The sequence below is a fragment of the Podarcis raffonei genome, chromosome 8 (genome assembly GCF_027172205.1).
Source record: "Podarcis raffonei isolate rPodRaf1 chromosome 8, rPodRaf1.pri, whole genome shotgun sequence".
NCBI classification, from domain to species: Eukaryota; Metazoa; Chordata; class Lepidosauria; order Squamata; family Lacertidae; genus Podarcis; species Podarcis raffonei.
The window spans coordinates 70079183-70098032 of NC_070609.1; the positions used below are offsets into that span (position 1 = coordinate 70079183).

Consider the following 18850-nt stretch of genomic DNA (forward strand, 5'->3'; position numbering starts at 1 on the left):
TTCACCAACAATCCTCCTTCCATCTCTCTCCTAGCAATGGGAAATGTTTCTGATTTGGAGCACCTCCAGATGACCTATTTATTGAGCATCCATTGTGATTTGCTTGTGCAAAGCTTACACAGGGGTTAGACTATATCTGGTATTCACTGAGTACTCCTTCTGATTTTTGTGCAGAGCAGATGTATGACAATGAGCATTCAGCCTATATTCAGTTTGATTTGTTTGTGAGGTATTTATATGTCTTCCTGTTAATCATCTCGTTTATCCCACACTTTTCAATGCATGTCCCCATCACTTCCAACTGCAAAAAGTCAATTTCTTTTTTAAAGTGGATTTGTTGCACCAGGGTGTCAGAGCTTTTTAGCCCACTTTAATCGTGCCAGCCTAAATTTACAGTGTGCACTTGAATTCCTCGCTCAAAATAGTGGCAGTCCGAATGCACCATTGAACTTTACAAAAAATCATTACTTATTCTTTACTACCCACACAAGTTGTTCACAGTTATTGGGTTAGATCGAAAGATCCTGCTAGCAAAGTTTGTTTTCCACCCACAAAAGGGCTGCTTCCGGCTCCATTGCAGAAATGTTGTGTGAGCAAAGTAGGGCAGGAAACTGGCAGATGGTGTTCAGGGCCATAGCTCATTGGTAGAGCATCTGATTTTGCATGCAGAAGGTCCCAGGTTTAATCCCCAGCATCTCCAGATAAGGCTGGGAATTGTCCCCTGTCTGAAACCCTGGACAGCTGCTGCCTTTCCATGTAGACCAGGAGTAGGCAACCTAAGGCCCATAGGCCACAAGCGGCCCATTTAACTGGCCCATGAGCCACCCCTGAAACGAGCCGCCTGCTCAGTGAGTCCCCGCGCGCTGCGCTAAACCAGCACAGCACAGCACAGCAAGAGGACTCGCTTCCGCAGCGCCAGAAATCACGTATATGCAGATGCCGGAAATCATGTCTGCGCAGACACAGACATCGGAATTCATGGGCGCACGCGCTCACGTGCATGTGCAATCTGGCCCACTGAGGGATCTCCTCTGGAGTGAACCGGCCCAGGCGAGGTAAACCTTGCTGACCCCTGATAGACTGAGCTAGGTGGACCAATGATCTGACTCCATCTCAGACAGTTTTCTTTTGTTGTTTAGTCGTTTAGTCTTGTCTGACTCTTCGTGTCCCCATGGACCAGAGCATGCCAGGCACTCCTGTCTTCCACTGCCTCCCGCAGTTTGGTCAAACTCATGCTGGTAGCTTCGAGAACACTGTCCAACCATCTCGTCCTCTGTTGTCCCCTTCTCCTTGTGGCCTCCTTGTTTCCCAACATCAGGGTCTTTTCCAGGGAGTCTTCTCTTCTCATGAGGTGGCCAAAGTATTGGAGTCTCAGCTTCAGGATCTGTCCTTCCAGTGAGCACTCAGGGCTGATTTCCTTAAGAATGGATAGGTTTGATCTTCTTACAGTCCATGGGACTCTCAAGAGTCTCCTCCAGCACCAGCATTAAGTAATCCTAAATCCAGAGAACCTCCTCTATTTGTTCACCTCCTTGTGTAAGGTTATGAAGAAGCTCCCACAAGAGCTTTTTTAAATTTATCACCCACAGAAGTTTATATGTGACAGCCTGGGGGTTTCCTTTCCTTATTAACTGTTACTCTCCAGGGTTTCTCGAGATGCCAGGGATTGAATTTGGGACCTTCAACATGCAAAGCATGGACTGTACAACTGAGCTGTGGTTCCTCCTCAGATAGAACAAGAGGCGGGTCTGAATGTTAGCTTCCCCAAAGGCATCTGGCTAACCACTCTTGGAAATCAACACTGAACTCCATGGATCCTTTGATCCCATAGGGATTTTCTTAATCTTGTGTCCTTTTGGCAATATAACCAAAGATTGAACTGACCCTTGGGGACGGCCAGTTGAATAAACCCACTCCTGAACATTCTCGCTCCATCTCCTTGCAAAATGTCTAAAGATGGGGAAGGGTTGCAATATTGAGAAAATCTTTTGTGCTCAGGCTTTGCATCTTGTTTTTCGTGGGTTCTAAAACCAGGAGGGGTCCTGTATGAATCACATGAGTGTTCTGTCCTCCTACAAACAGATTAATCTTCTATCAGAACATAAAGTTGTGCCATATGCTTTTCTCTGTACGTTTCATTTGGCACGTGGAGTCGTCCACTTACCCATCATCAGTCCAGCTGCTGCATGTTGCTTTACTACTTGTGCTTTAGGAGGTTTCCCGTCCCTCGTTCTCTCTCTTTTCATATATATATTTTTTAAAAAATTAAATATTTGTGTAATCCATCCTGGGAATAGGATGGGCTATAAATCTCTAAGAAACTCCATGCCTAGTACAAATTATCTTCAGGAATGTCTAGAAATACATTTAGCCTACTGGAAAGGATTGTAGGCTTGGAGAACACAGGGTGATTACACAGTGCTTGCACTGAAGGAAACAAAACAAAGCAAAATGTGAGCGCTTTGAGACTGTTGCTGTTTTGTGGAAGGAATTCAAACACACCACAGAACTTTAGGTTTTGTGCAATTAAAGTTGATTAAAGTCTTTTGTCACCCTAGCACAACAAATCTCCTTTTTGTAATTTACAAAAAATGGTAGTGGTTGGAGGGTCCCGAAGCAGAGGTGGGCAGAGCGATTAATGTAAACTTTGCCGTTGTAATGTAGGCCAGTTTCTGCAGAAACACACAGCCCTCTCTGCCTCCATCCAGGCAAGCAGGAAGCATTATCAGAGTTTAAGGACACATTCCAGTCAGGCAAAAACACTCAAGGGAGGTACAAAGTAGGGCCTATGAGGGGCAAGGCCAGCGAGAGTGTCATGGGAAGACAGACGCCTGGATGGTTGCATTTGGCTCCCAGGCCTGAGGGTCTCTATCACCGAGTTAAACATAGCAGCCCATCAAATAAACCTCCTTAGTATGTTGCCAGTCTGGGACTGCAAAAACAGATGTTGTCAAACAGCCAGCAGGCTGAGTTACATAGCTAGTAGTCTGCAATCAGCTTGGCAGTTCAAAAGTTGTGCAGACCTGCCGTAGAGCCCTGACTACATGGCAGCTGTTTATGCTCCTGCTTGAGTACTCTGGGCCTGATTCAAGCATGTAGATTCATCACTCAGCCGCTCAGGCATGTAGATTCATAGCCGAACCATGATCTCAGATGCCTCAAACAGTCATTACTAGCACAAATCTCCCACATCATCTTCTGTTGCCGCTTTTTATTGCAAGCTGTTTGAAAATTGTCATCTTGTGAATCACACACTATGGACACTGGGTTATATATCCAGTGTTAGCCCTACTCCAAATAGGCCCATTGAAATGAATGGACATAACTAACCTGGGTTGATTAATTTCAGTGGGTCTACTCTGAGTAGGACTTAGTTGGAGACAGTCCATTGGAAATATCCTGGAATGGGTAGAGGACCATGGAAGAGTAATACAGTGGTACCTCGGGTTAAGTACTTAATTAGTTCTGGAGGTCTGTTCTTAACCTGAAGCACCACTTTAGCTAATGGGGCCTCCCGCTGCTGCTGCGCTGCCAGAGCACGATTTCTGTTCTCATCCTGAAGCAAAGTTCTTAACCCGAGGTACTATTTCTGGGTTAGCAGAGTCTGTAACCTGAAGCGTATGTAACCTGAAGCGTATGTAACCCGAGGTACCACTGTAGAGCATGATACCAAAAAAAGAAAGAAAAAGAGATAAAGAGAGAGAGTTAAGGGCATGAATGCAGGAATAAATCTAAGAGAAAAGGTGCCCCAAGCGCCCAAAATCTTTTATTACGGCCCAATGCATTTTGGAAAGAAAAACTTCCTTAGGGAATTTTATTAACAACCTGGTCTATGAAACCTGTTGTCTTGTATTTGTTGTATTTGTTGGTAGATAACACATTTACACTTATAGAAGCTTTTAAAACAAAATTGCCCACTCCCAGCCCCCCCCTGCAAATCTGCAATGTGTGTGCACGTGCCAAATTGGGTTGTTGACCCAGGTGAAATGAAGCCGAATTTCGCCCCTGCCTTGTGACACTCCCTCCTATGAATCCCATCACATTTGGGGATATTAGGCTGATGCGTCCTTCATTTGTACCTTTGAAGGGTTAACACTTATAAAATTCTTTCTCAATCTCTATTCCCCACCCGCCCCCGCTTCTGTTTCCTTTCCTTAAGATTTTTCAAGGGTTAAGGAGTTCACCTTCCATCTGTGGTTTACTTGGTCATAATATTTGTTTAAATAAGTACAGGGCAATGCTGGGAAATCTTTGTAGCAGGCAGAGAGGAAGGGAGAAGTCCAGTGTGCAAGTTTCGATCTGGAAAGCCCAGAAATCTCCATCATCTGGCCCTGCTGCTGCACAGATCCGTCTGAAAGGATTAAGCATGTCGAGGCCTGGAGTGCCTTTTACAATAACGTGGTTGCGCCTACATTTATTTCTCCTTTGTTTGACTATATGTCCAAACAAGCTTGTGAGAGTTCCCCTGTCTGCGACCTTTTTGTACACTTTGGTAATCTCCTTTTCTCCACTGAAACAAAGCTAAAAAGTGATGATTAATCTGTTTGCTGATTTTTGCAATTGAAGGAACAACAGCCAAGGAGTAATTCTTTGCTTCACTGTTAACAGAGGAATGGGGAATGGCAGAAAGCATGCTGATAAAAAAGTGTAGGATGTGTTTGAAGCAACCCCCCCCCCCAAATTACTTTTGTATAATGAAGCATTGTTTTTGGCAACAGACCATGCAGATCACTGCTTTACTTTACATGTTTGAATGGTGCTTTTAAAAATATTCACAGTGTAGAGAAAGCGGATATGGTAAAATTAATCTCCTCGTGATACTAGAACTCATGTCAGTCCAGTGAAGCAAAATGTTGGATAGACAAAAGAATACTTTTTCACATAGCACAGAGTTAAACCATGGAATTTGCTCCTGCGGTATATATTGATGGCCAACAACCTGTGTGGCTTTAAAACAGGTGGGAGGAACGTTTAGTTCTCCAGTTGTTGCTGAATCACAACATCCATCATCCCTTGCCATTGGACATGCTTCCCGTGGCTGATGTGAGTTCAGCAACATCTGGAGGGCTACAGGCTCCCCACACCTGCTTTAAAAGATGATTGGATGAAGTCAAGGAGGATTAGGCTATCAGTGCCAACTAGCCACAATGGCTATGTTTTACCTTCACTGCTTGAGGTTGCAATCTCTGAATACCAGTTGATGGGAATCACGAGTGGGGAGAGCAGTGTTGTGTTCAGGTCCTGTTTGCAAGTTTCCTGTTGTCATCTGTCTGGCTACTTAGAGATCAGGATGCTGAGTTAGCTGTGCCTTTCACCTGATCTATCCAGGTTATATTCTTATATCTTAAGACATCTACTTCCCCTCCCCACTTGAATACTTCTGCAACATATGGTCAATGGGAGGATGGATTTAACTCTGGAAGCTTTCAGCTGCTTTTTCTGGAGCTGGTTTATACTTTGTCGCAAAGCGTGACTCCCCACTGCATAGGCATTAAACTTTTTATCCTCTGTTCACCAAGAAAGACTGGCACGCTATTTGCTCCATAGTGATATCTCCCAAAGAGATGGTGCAGAAAAGGGGAACCAAATTGATCGGAAAAAGGAGCAAATCCCCTTCTGGGAAAGGCTACAACATTTGGGACTTCTTTTAGTTTGGGGAAAAGGCTCGTAAATTTAGGAATAAGTTTTTCTGCCTCCTAACAACGGAACCCAGATTTGTAAGCGCAGTCAGAGAAGAAATTGGGGAAGTTGCAATGCTCACCTCTTCTTCTGGGGGAACATTGCAAGCACCCAGCATTCACACCTGGACCCTAAGAGCTTTGCAAGCATCCCTACCAATCAACCCCAGCTCCCTTAAGAGTGTATCAACATCTGGCCTATAATCTGCTGCAACTTTCAAGGGTAAATTGAGGAACTGATAAACACCTAATATTTTGGTCCTGAGCTGTCATACCCACATGAGCATAAGAACTTAAGAAGAGACTGCTGGTTCAGGCCAAAGGCCCATCTAGTCCCGCATCCTGTTCTCACTGTGGCTTGTGGGAAGCCCACAAACAGGATTTTTGTATCCAATGTTAATGCTACCCAGAGTAGACACACTGAAGTTAATGGACTGTTGATTTCAATTGGTGTGTGTGTGTGTGTGTGTATCTGTATCTGTATCTATATATCTATATCCATCTATCTTTATTGCGGTCCATAGACCCACAAAACAGTTTCTAAACAAGATACAGTTAAGACAACCAAACAACAACAGGCGAAAGAGACCGAGGTAGTCATTTTGTTATGTCCAGAGCATGATAGTCTTTGTTTCTTGTGACCTCTGAAAGAAACTTTGCCACGGTCAGTGTAATATCATTTGACCTATCCTCCATTTGACCAGAAGGTATTTAATATGGGAGGCTTCAGATTTTCCCGGCAAATTTGCTAGTAAGGGTTTGATTAGTTGATCCCTTGTTTGCTCATACTGCCCACAATGCAGTAGGATATGGTTAATAAACAAAGCCTATTCTGATAGGAGATGCCTCTCAGCCTACCATTTAGAACTTCTGATGGAAATACATTTAATCTAGCTTTGGTAAATATGGTGGGTGGGTACGGACAAATTCCTAAGATATGAGGCTAACTGAAAGTCGTGCCCATATTGGATTCCAGCTGCAATCGGGCGACAGGTTACATTGGATCTGGATCGGTCTACTCTGAGTTGGACTTAGTTGGCTACAATTCAAAGTCTGAAAGGACCCCAATGGTCATTTAGATTAATCCACTTCTACAGCATCCCTAGTGGCCATCCAACCTTTGCCTAAAAACCTGTAATAAAGGAAAGTCTACCATCTTCCAAGGCAGTCTGTTCCATTGCTGACTAGCTCATACTGCCAGGGAGTTCTTTCTAATGTTTCATCTAAATCCTCCCTACCCCCTCTTATAATTTGAATCTTTGGTTCAGGTCCTACCTTCTGGATATGTTGAATAATATTGGGTGTATGATGTGTACAGCATTGGAAGAATCTCAGCTCAATAGTTCTGAGTAGACAGGACTTAACTGTTTTGTGGGTTTTTGTTTTTTTAAATAGCTTTCCCTGCTCCTTTTTCTTCCCCCCCCCTTCCCTCCCAACCTCCTGCCTGGCAGAAACTCTCCAATTGGTTGCTCTGCATTTCCTTTCAAATGGGAAAGAAGAAGAAAAACATCTCTCTTGCATTTGGAACCGCGCCAGATACTCTAAACCCTATTTTGGTTAAATTACAGTACCCAGATTTTTAGTAACAAAACGCATTGATTTTATATTCAAAAAGATTTTTATATTTAGTCTGTTAACCTTTTGTAATTCCCACCCACTGCTTTTAAACTGCAGAATGTGGTTTTTTTTAAAATGCTAATTGTTGTCAGTAGGGTATCAGCCACAGCCCCTTAGCAATTTAAACTCATTGAATTGTAATGCAGGTGCTGATAATTGGAGGACTGCTATTGTTTTCCTGGCAATGGGGAATATGTTTCAAACAATTCCTTGCAAATTGGATTTGAGACCATGAAAAAAAAACATAGTTTAAAGATAACTTTAGCTTCCAATTTAGAAAGTGCAGGGGGGTAGGGACAGGGAGCAGCTGCACAAGCTAGTGTGGTCCTCTGAGGCTTTGTCTCTCTTGTTCAGGCTGAGCACACCAAATGGGGTAGCCAATATGGTACCCTCCAGATGACTCGTCAGGCTGGCTGGGGCTGATGAGAGTTGGAGTCCAATAACATCTGGAGGGCACTGTGTTGGCTGTCTCTTTGTTAAGCCCATTAATGTGTGTGGGAGACAAAAGAAGTCTTTTGAAAGAGGATTGTCCCCACTTTACAGGGGCTATGCTTAGGAAGCTTCGTTACATTGAGCAAAATCAGCTATCTCGGTCACGTCTACGCATAATGGCAGTGGCTCTCCTGGATTGCAGGCAAGGGGGTCTCTTCCAGCCTTTACCAGGAGATGCCAAGGATTTAAGCTGGGACCTTTTGCATGCATATCAGATGGTCTAACTGCCAACTGTTGTGCTTCTGTTAAGACTTTGGGTAATCTCCAGTTATGTCCCACTTGAAGCAGAGCCATTAACATGTCAAAGCGATAAACAACTACCTGACATTCAGAAGACATCTTAAGGCAGCCCTGTTCAGGGAAGTTTTTAATGTGTGATATTTTAGTGTTTTTTGGTTTCTATGGAAGCCGCCCAGAGTGGCTGGGGAAACCCAGCCAGATGGGCGGGGTACAAATAAATTATTATTATTAATAATAATAATAAAGCTAAGTTAGTCATGCCCATTCATTTCAGTGGGTCTACACTTAGTAGGACTAACATTGGATACCACCCACAGGGGCACAGAAAGCTGCCTTATATTGCACCAGATCTCTCTGATATTGTAGATCCATCTTGCTGAGTATTGTCTGCACCAGGCATGTCCAACCAGTCGATTGCAGGGCGTCCCTGGTCGATCACATGATCCTGATCAATACCCCCCCCCAAAGTCTCGCAGTCTCTTGGGAGTTGGACATGCCTGGTCTACACTGACTGGCAGTGGCTGTCCAAGATTTCAAGAAGGGAATATTCCTAGCCCTCCTAGACCTTCTGCATGCAAAAGCAGATGCTGTCCCACTGAGCCGTAAGAAAAGTCAAATCTCTGTGCTTAGCCTCCACACTGACACGCTCGCTTTCTGTGGGCAGGGAGCCTTTTTTTGTGGCTGAACAGTGAGTAATTTTTCCAATGAGCAGACCCGCAATCTGAAGTAGTGAAGTCCAGGCAAAGCTTCACTACTCAGTTCTACTGGTTGTATAAACTTGCACTGGCACCTGTAGCAGTTTCCCCCTTCTTTTACTGTTCTTGGTTTTCATATGTTAGATAAGATCCACACAGACCAAACATTATGAGGATGGAATGGTAACTTTGGCCCCCTTCATTTCCTTGCTTTGACGTACCATTGAGGTTTCTTTTGTGTGTTAATTGACGTTGGCTTTGTAAGACTCAGTGGAATGTAATTTTATAGGGAGGTGTTTGATTGAAATCTCAGCCTTCGTCGTTTTGTGCTTTTTCAGCCAATGCTCAAAAGCCAACTATTTGTTAAATCTTTTGCCTGTGTTTTACATTAAGGGAAAGCTGGGGTTTCCTATTGGAAACATGAAGTGTACTTTCTTTATGGAAAACCTAACAATTTGACTTCGGTTCATTTGTAATATAGCTGTAGCTCAGTGGCAAAACATCTGCCTGGCATGCAGAAAGCCCCAGGTTCATTCCCCAGCATCTCTTGGCAGGACTGGGATTGTCCCTTGCCTGAAATCCCGGCGAGCTGCTGCCAGTCAGTGTAGACAGTACTGAGCTAGATGGCTCAGTGGTCTGGCTCAATATAAGGCAGTTTTCTATGACAGAATATTGTACTGCACCCTGACATCCAAAAATGAGAGCTTCCTTCATGGTTTCCAGCTAGCCATAACCCCTCCAGGCAGGATAACCAATTCTATCTACCACTACCTTCAGTTTATATTTGTATTTTTTCCAACCAACCTGAAACATTTTGTGCTTGTGAAGCATGTTCATGCTGCATGGAGCTGTGAGGGGAGGGGGCTGCCTGCTTCAATATTTTTTTTTAGGAAGATTTTTGTATGTCTGCAAACTTCAGGGTTTTCCTGACCATACTGATACTACTAGCAGCAGCAGCAGCAGCAGCAGCATTAACAAACCACCTTTCATTTTAAGATGAATATTTTTCTAGTTTCTCTAGAGAAAAACATTAGGTCCTCTAAGAAACTGGAGAACAAATTTTGACACAGCACTAGAAATTTTGAGTGGGCTCATTTCGTTTCCCAACTGGTAGGTACAGGGCAGGTCAAGTTTGGTTTTAGAGGGGGGAAGTAGGGCCTGCAACAAAAGGTTGCAGTTGGCGTGTTCTGGCTCGGGGTTCCAGGCAGCCATGCTGTATTCTAGGATACTCTTTTCCATTCCCTTTCTCCTCTAGTTTTCTGTCCCTCCCACCTCACATTTCTCAGTGGTTCTGTTATGGCTCCTCCCCTGCCAGCTCTCAGCAGCTTAGCTCACTACAGTGGTACCTCAGTTGTCAAACGTAATCAGTTCTGGAAGACCGTTCAACTTCCAAAACGTTCGACAACCAAGGTGCAAAGGGCAGTCGGCAAAGTCAATGGAGAAAAAGCGGGGGGGGGGACGCAATGGAAGCTGTTTGACTTCCGAGACCCATTTGAAAACGGAAGCAATTACTTCTGGGTTTTTGGAGTTTGGGTTCTGAAATGTTTGGCTTCCAAGACGCTCAAAAACCGAGGCACCACTGTATTAGAAGGAGTGGTTATGGTGATGATTTAATACCAAGGATATCATAACTGAAAAGACCTGGCATGAGCTTCACTGACGTGCAAAACACTTCAATGAACCATGAGTTGCACCCATGGTTCTTTTGTAACATGGGCCCCGTGGATGGGTTATGCCTTGCAGGAAATACTATTCTCCTAAGGCAACCTTCCCCAACATGGTGCCACCAAAGGAGGTTGCTGACGGCTGCTCCGTAGCTTTTGGTTGTGTGTTAAGTCCATGCTTCTCACTCCTTTCCCCACCTTCCTCATTAGTTAACTGACATTTATTGGTAATTGAATCAAGCATTAAAGGCTAATGCACTGTGTCTGGTCACCTTTAAATAAGACACAACTGCCGCTCCCAAGGACCAGTCACCCTATCTCACCCCCTCGCACCCTTTTTAAGGAAGAAAGTATTACTACATTCAGACCAGCCCATCAACAGCCAATAATTCTTTATGCTCCATTATTAGAAGGTGTGCCTACCGTTTAACAATAATGACTCTAACGCCCTAAGTTATAGATGTTTATAGCTATTTCTCCTTTCACGCCATCCCTTTTTCCTCTCTTCCTCCTCCTAGTTTTATGCCTACACAGGTGATTAGCATGTTGTAATTGAGTTGGTCATAAAAAAAAAGATAATTAATTGACATTTCACTCCCAGAGAGGTCAAACTGCCCCGTCTTCTGCAGTCATTATGAGACTAGTCATTCTGCTCCTGCTTCCTCCACTCCATTCCACCCCCCACAAGGTGATGGAATGACCTTTATCTTGCTGATCAGGACATAATTGTTGTAATAAAAATAGACACAGAGGGTGGATTTCAGGAGTGGCACTCCTGAGATGGGAGTCTCCAATTAAACTGGGTTTTATTGTGAGCTGTGGGCAGCTGTCAGATGGGAGGCAGGAGCTGGGAAGAGAGAGTTACGTGAAGGATGCAGATCTGACACATTGCAACCAGGGAGGCATTGTTTCTCAGGCAGAGTCCCAGTCCAGCCTTTGATACCCTTCCTGTCTGAGAGGATCCAGTGTCTAGCCTGCACAGCTGAGCCTAGTTCAGAACCTGAGAGTACGTCACTGCCGAGGGAAAGGCTCCAATCTACAGTTCTGGTTGCAACCCTGGTGGCTCTTTGCACACAGCACATGAAAACAGATACAAGAGTGGACAATCACTACAAGGCAGAATTAGGGAGGCAAGAAAGCAGTGGTTTCTGTTCTGACCTGACTTCATCACAATCAGCGCTGTTTCTGTTCTGCTGAAGTTCAGTTTCCATCAAATACTATGCTATTCTTCTCCTTGTCTGCTATTTAACATTATTTATGTAACTTACAAATTCAGTGTAATTAATGATGCAATTCTTTCCACACCATTCATTTCAATGCTAGGGAAGCACAATTTGGGGGGGGGGTCATCAACTACATATTGTTTGCAGACTAAAAATGACAACAATTGATCAGTATTCACTGGATTTATTTCCATTCCAAACATGAGACCAAATGAGCAAACCCCAGCAATTTCCAGTTCCATTTCTATGTTCATCAGAATTCTGTGACAATCCTGGGCAGGATGAAGTTGAGGGTTTTGTTTTTTTGTTGTTGTTTTTTTTGAATAATATTTATTAAGAGTTTAGAGATTACAAAAAAAGAGAAACAAAAAACAAACAGCAAAAAAGTTAACAACATATACATTACAATATATTAAAAAAATAGATAGAAAAAAAGTAAAAATAGAAAGGAAAATACAGCAATAACAATAAAAAGAGAAAAAATAAAGCACACATCCAATATTCCATCTCTTTGTCTTTCATTTACTTGTTTCATCGACCTCCTCACACCTCCCTTTTTGTATTCTAATTTAATTATTTGTTTCAGCAAATTCTTTCCATCTTTCTCAATTTTTATTGGATAATTTATCTTAACAGTCTAGCCTATCAATTAACTCAGCAAATCCTTTTCATCTTTCAGAATATTCTATCATTCAATTTACCTTAATTTATTTTAACCTTATCTTACGATAAAATACCTTAAATCCTAGAACTTAATACTAATTTATACATATCTCCTAATATCATTTCTACTAAAGCCAAATAATTTCATTCCACCATTTTTCCTAATTCCCAAAATAGATTTTACCCTAATTCCCAAAATAAATTTTTAAAACTTTCTTCCAATCTTCATCCAACGTCCCTTCTTCCTGGTCTCGGGTTATGTCAGACCTTACTGTCTTTTCCATCTAGTCCATCAACCTGGTAGCCTTATGTCCGAGGCTCTTAAGTCTTTTCCATGTCCCTTCTGCAGTTCTTCTTCTTGTTTATACCAGCCCTTTGCCTTGTCTTTTGTTAGTCTCTTAATTTCTTTCCTTTCTCATTGAGGAGTAGGTCTCGGGGAAACTCCAACCCAAAAATATCTCCCTCTCCCCTCATCAGATCAGCCCATTCCCCACAGTCCCATTCCCCACAGTCAACCGGGTAGTCTAGAAAATATTTAAATGCATGTTTCAAAGTCCCTCCAAAATTAAGGACCCCCACAACTCCAGACCCCCCCTGGCCCACTCCAGGTTCAATCTTCAAAAACAGCGGCTTGTGCTCCTGCAGGGCCTCGGTTCTATCCATTTGTGTTGCTTGAGGTTCAACAGCAACCTCCTCCATTGTCTTCTGCATTTGCACTTGCCCTGTCAAAACAGGTTCCTGGGTTGGGTCCTGAGTGGTTTCTATATAAGTATTCACTGTTTGTCCAAAATTTTGAATTGCAACAGTCATCCGATTCATCTTCTCATGCATCTGCTCCAGCAAAGCGCTTGTCTTGCAAAAAGCAAGCACCAAAACCTCTTCTATATCCATTTTTGTTCAAGGTCAGAGTCTGGTCTCACGATCCTAATCTCCACAGCTGTGAAGTCCCCAGACCGACTCCAGCAACAATTTAACAAGCTCCCTCTAGAGGGAACAATTTCCATTTGTATCCATCTTTTAAAGGCAAGTCCAGCAAAAAAAAAGTTACTTTCATTTTTCAAATTTTGTTTCTTTTAAGTGCAAAAGGTAACTTTGGAATCAATTTGTTTCTCTTCTTTAACTATCTGTCAAAAAACATTCCATTCACAGTTGATGGGCTTCCCCAAAGGTTTCTGTCTCTGACATCCCGTTCCCAGGTTTGAGACGGTGGAAATTTATCTTTCTTTACCCTCTCTCTGCAGGCTTAAACAATCAAAATTCCCCCTCTTTTCCCCTGCTTCCAAGAGGGGTTTTGATGGTTAAAAATGAGGGAAATTTAGATCTTTATATACAACTCTCCAGACTTTGGCTTGCACAATTTTTGCTTCAGTCTATATACAAAAAGCGGAAGGCGGACTTCCTGTTTAGACCTTCCCACTTCAATGCCAAATTAAAGTGTTTCTTAATCCAATTTTTCGTTCTACTCACGGGTACTTGTTTAGAGTCCAATTGTCCACAGGAAAAAGTCAGCGCTCTCCGGCAACGGCTGTGCGGCTTCACTCTGTAAGAATAGCGGTCGATTCAAGACACCGTGCTGCTCACCCCACATCGCTTCGGATCCCCAAAAAAGGGGTTTCCCTGCGAGTAGGGGAGGCGCTCCTGGGGTCAGCCGAATCCCACGTTCCCAGGCTTCCTCCGCCTGGGATTTTTAAGGGGTCTCCGCCTTCGCCGCGGCGGCAAGACCTGATTTTCACGGAGCGGGTTCCTCTGAGTCAGAGGAATTCCGCCATTGCCGATGGCGCTAACCCAGAAGTCGAAGTTGAGGGTTTTGGTAGCAACCCAGAGAGCAACTGAACATGTTGCTCAGACTAATAGGGAAGACAGCAGGATCTGAGAGTTTATATTGGACAGTAGCATATGATTGGCCTTTGGGGGCATGTAGCAGATTCTGGGATATTAATGCAAAATGTCCCAGCTTTCGTTCCGAGTGGCAGAAGGGATCTGATTCAAAAGGCCACTGGTTTGAGCCTGCATAACACTTGCCACCTGTGCCAGCATACAGCCATCTACTTAAGCCAGCTCATGTACTAGTGGTGGACCTTGGGGTCTCAAATTTCAGCGGTTCCCTGTGCAACACCAAAATCCAGCACCCTCACCTCCCATGTTCCAATCAAAATCATAGTTGTGCCACCCCCAAGGCTTGGCACCCAGTGTGACCAAACTGGTTGCGCTGCCCTAAATCCGCCTCTGAGTTTACACAAATCAATTCCCTGGGTGACGTCTTGTTGATGCTGGCAGAACATTACTCTTTGTCCTGTCCGTTCTCTCACTTCATTGGCCAAAAGAAAGGTTACTTTTCCTACACTAAGCACCCAGCACAGTGAAATTTCACATTGTTAAGTGCTGCACAACTTTCCATGGTGTCTCCACCTGATCATTTAAAAAGTTCGCCTTTCCACTTTTGCAAGGACGTTCTTTTAACACCTCTCTCTTCATTAGCTTTCGCTGTACTAGCAGTATTTATGTTCTGAGCAATGAATGGGAACCATATTGCTTACAGCATAATTTCCAATTTCTTAATGCACTAATAGTTTTCAATAAAGATTTTGCAGCTGCTAACTCCTGATTTGCCTTGTCTAATGGTGGTGTGATATGCTTTTAAAGAAAGTATCAAACTAATACTGTGAAGTTGGGGGGGGTAGGAAATCAAGGTTACCCAGGTGTGGCATGGTGTCAGGGTTCAGACCTGTCCAACCCCAAAGGGCCAAGAAATTAGAGCTGTTAAGGGCCACAACCTTCACAGATGCATTATTTAGGCAGTATTGATAATGATATAACAAGCATGGGAAGCTGTGGTCCTTCCAGGTGTTGCCGAACTACAACCCCCAGCAGCTCCAACAAGCACAGCCAATGTCCAAGGATTATGGGAGCTGCAGCTCAGCAACACCTGGAGAGCCACAGTTTCCTCACACATGTAATAAAGTATCCTATGTTGCTGGAAGTTCCAGCTTCTCTCTCTCTTGGAGCTGGGTGACTGTTTAGTGGCACTGTGGTGAACCTAGGTCCCGTATATGTTTGTTCACTAGAATGGGTTCATGGAGTCTGTACAATTGAAGCTATCATGCGGCAACTGAAGTTACCATTCCACATTACAAATACCCAACTGGCAACCTATACGACCCAAATATTACATGACTTCCATGTCAGCCTGAACCCAATTGTGAATGTTTCTGGGTTGCGTGGAAGGACCATGCAAAAGTTTCATTGCTACAGATGGTCATACTCTTTATGCAGAGGCTGGAGTGCATCACCATGCCCATGAGAAACATATGAGTGTTGGCACATACATAGGGCTTCAATCTCTACCTTGCAAGATAGTTGCTAAGAAAACTCTTGGTGGTGGGGAGAAGAGAACCAGGCCTGGTGCCTTTTGCACTTTGGGGGAAGTGAGAGATGTGAATTTTATAAATACTGTTGGAGATATTGCTAGAGTAAATCGCAGCTGCTGAGAGCTTAGGTACAACATACTAATTTTCCATTCCACTGTTATATTCAAGGTGACTTTTATAAAGGGACCCAAAGCTTGTAGTAGAGAGCCACAAGCATTTCTTGTGTCTTGTTTCATTTACCTTCCCCTGCAACAGACTTAATATTATTTATTTAAATTTTGATCACTCATTAAACACAACAGGAAAATAGATGGATGCTTCCCTTGACTATATACTCTTCTTTGTTTATATAGAAAATGAAAGTGGCTGTTTCCGAAGAGTTGAGCGCGGCTGTGCCATTTTCAGTAGCATCATCCTTGCACCTCTTCTAGGAGATCCTCAACCTGCTGCGCAGTCAGATGAGCCAAATGAAGTAAGGAAAGCCAGCTACACTTGTGGACACAACAGTTCACATCCACATTTCATTCCCATTTCATTATCTGGCAGTAGTCCAGATTGGAAGCTGCTCCTCCCTAACACCCAGATGGAAGAATGTCTTACCCAGAAGTGGCTTGCCGAGCAGGGCAAAAAAACCTGCTACCCTAACTTCCTGGCAGGAAGGTCACCGTTGCTTATCAGGAGGGGTGAAGCAGTTATTGAGCCAGATTGGTTTGCACTGCAGTGACCTCCCCACCAGCTCCCCCACCTTCAGCTAAGCTACAGCGACTCACCTCCCAGGAAGCTAGAGTATTGGCTCCATGAAACCTGCCTCAAAGAGTGCACAGCAGGTTCCAGTGATGGCACCTGCAGCCCCACCCCCTTCAAAACATTCTGGTATGGTGCTTCATACAATGCAGAGTTCTCGCTGTTCCCACCGATACTCTAGGCAACTGTGTGAAATTAAATGACTACTAGACCCAGTGTCCTGGTGTTTGTCCAAATGTTTCTCAGATCACTGTTGGTTGCCGCTGCCCCCCAAATAAGTCAAAAGAGGAGGGGACCCACAAAAGAGCTCTTACCCCATGGCCTCTCAAAATTGAAGCCAACCTCACCAGATGCATACATACATACATAGCAACTTTATTTGCATTAGCCATTAGCCATAGAAATAAAATAAAATACAGTGTACTGAGGATAGAGCTAAATGCTTAGCTATACAAAAGACATTCTAGAGCAGCGGTTCTCAACCTGTGGGTCCCCAGATGTTGTTGGACTACAACTCCCATCATCCCTGAGCTCTGGCCTTGCTAGCTAGGGGTGATGGGAGTTGTAGTTCAACAACATCTGGGGACCTACGGGTTGAGAAAGGCTGTTCTAGAGGTTTACATCAGTACAAATGGGGTTCAGTATCTTATAGCATGTGCAATCCCTTATGCTTGCCCTAAGAAGACATGTTCTGTGGAGCCAGCATAGTGCGTGGGTAGACGGCGGAACTTGGGAACATGAGTTCGGAACCCTGGTTAGTCATAAAGCTCACTGGGAGACCTTGAACCAGATATTGATCTCTCCCATATTTAGAATTTATTATCTAAACCTCTTACTCATGCAGAAAGGGGGCAAAAAGGCAAGTGTCAAGACCATTGCAGAGAAAATGACTGCTTCCCAGGAGACGGTTGGAGATAGCAGGTATGTTCCATCTCCCACTTCTCATATGGATGCTTTTTCATTCATCTCTGTGATCCTGTGATCCCTCTGTGATCAATTCCCTGCCCCTGCCCCTGCCCCTACACCTACCCCATCCCCACAACATAAGTATTCATTTATTTCTAAACCTCCTTAGATGCCTTTCCAGTTATATGGTTCTCTATGCAACTTTCAGGGTAATGTGTTAATTGCCTTATAGACTGAAGGGTCCCATGGTGATTGCAAAATAAAAACATGAATCAGTTGTGTGATGCAGCTGTAGAAAAATCTAATGCAGTTTTAGGTTGCATTAATAGAACCATAATTTCCAAGTGGCAGGCAGTAAGAATTCCACTTTATTGTTGAAGGAGGTTGAAGGAAATCATGAACATCCACAGAGGTACGAAAGCAGCTGGATGAGGCATAATCTCTAGATTCCCAGTTTTCAGTTCCTGCCTTCCTATCTATCTAATCTATCTATATCTATCTATCTATCATCTATCTAAAAAAAGCAAGTTTCTACCCTTTGTAGAACCTGAGATATGAGGCAATCCATACAGGTCGTGGTCTCCTCATTTGTTTTATGAGAAATTAGCCTACACTTACCTTTCAGTGTTCTTAGCAGGGAGGCTGGTCAGCTTCTTCAACCCATGAATTTCAGAACCCCCACAACAACATCCCCCATAGCTATCCTAACCCCATATGCATATGCATTGATTTTCACTTAATCAGATTGCCTCTGGAGTGGCTAACCAGTCCCTCTTCTGCTAACCATTCTGCTGTTCACAACAGAGCCAATCCTCACCCATCACTATGTGTGGCCAGCAGGTCCCACACGTGTCTCCGGGGGGGGGGGGGAATGAACTTTAAGGGGGGCAATGACATACAAACACTCTTCCATAGAAAAGGCTAAGGTAGGGTGTCAGGACTTTACACTCCTCCTTCTCCCCCCCCCCTTTCTGATTGGTAACATGTAGCCAGAAAGGAGTCCTGGAGTCAAAGGACATTATGAATGGCCCCAACCTGCAAGCTGTAGGTGATTGAGATATTTACATCTTTCCCTGGAAGTCATCACACAGATGGAGTTACTGCAGTCAGTGAAAGAGCAGATGAGGGAGAGAAACTCAACTGACACCAGGCGGGACTTGTTCTGGCTATTGTGTTTCAGTCCAGTTTATTTCAGCAATTCATGGAGGCTTGGGATGCAGTGGAGGTGGGATGAAAAGAGGAAGAATGTCAATGCCAACCGCAGAGTAGAGTGGGGTGGCATTCTATCCTTCCTCCCCTTAGTTACATTTAAGAGGTAGCTGCCCAGAGCGGCTGGGGCAACTCAGTCAGGTGGGCAGAGTAAAAATAATAAATTTATTTAATTATTATAGTTGAGGGGTTTTTATTCTTGTTCTGGCATACTAGAAAAAGAGACATAGCTCTCTTGAGCTTTGTCAGCTGGGTGAGTTGTTGTTGTTTCCCCCCTCCCTTGGGTTGTATTGTGACTTCAAAGCATTGCTGGTGTGTTTGTGTTCTTATTAAAAATGAGCCTTGCGATTC

The 18850-nt window shown here is 43.8% G+C and overlaps 1 protein-coding gene across 5 annotated transcripts in view; it reads left to right on the top strand.

Moving 5' to 3' along the window:
• Nucleotides 1-18850, top strand: part of MORN1 (MORN repeat containing 1) — a 116544-nt gene that overhangs the window by 54243 nt on the left and 43451 nt on the right. For all 5 annotated transcript variants that reach the window (XM_053400677.1, XM_053400680.1, XM_053400678.1 and 2 more), the window contains exons 11-12: nt 15994-16112; nt 17229-17305. In XM_053400677.1, the coding sequence (XP_053256652.1) occupies nt 15994-16112; nt 17229-17305 (196 nt within the window). The remainder of the gene's footprint in view (nt 1-15993; nt 16113-17228; nt 17306-18850) is intronic.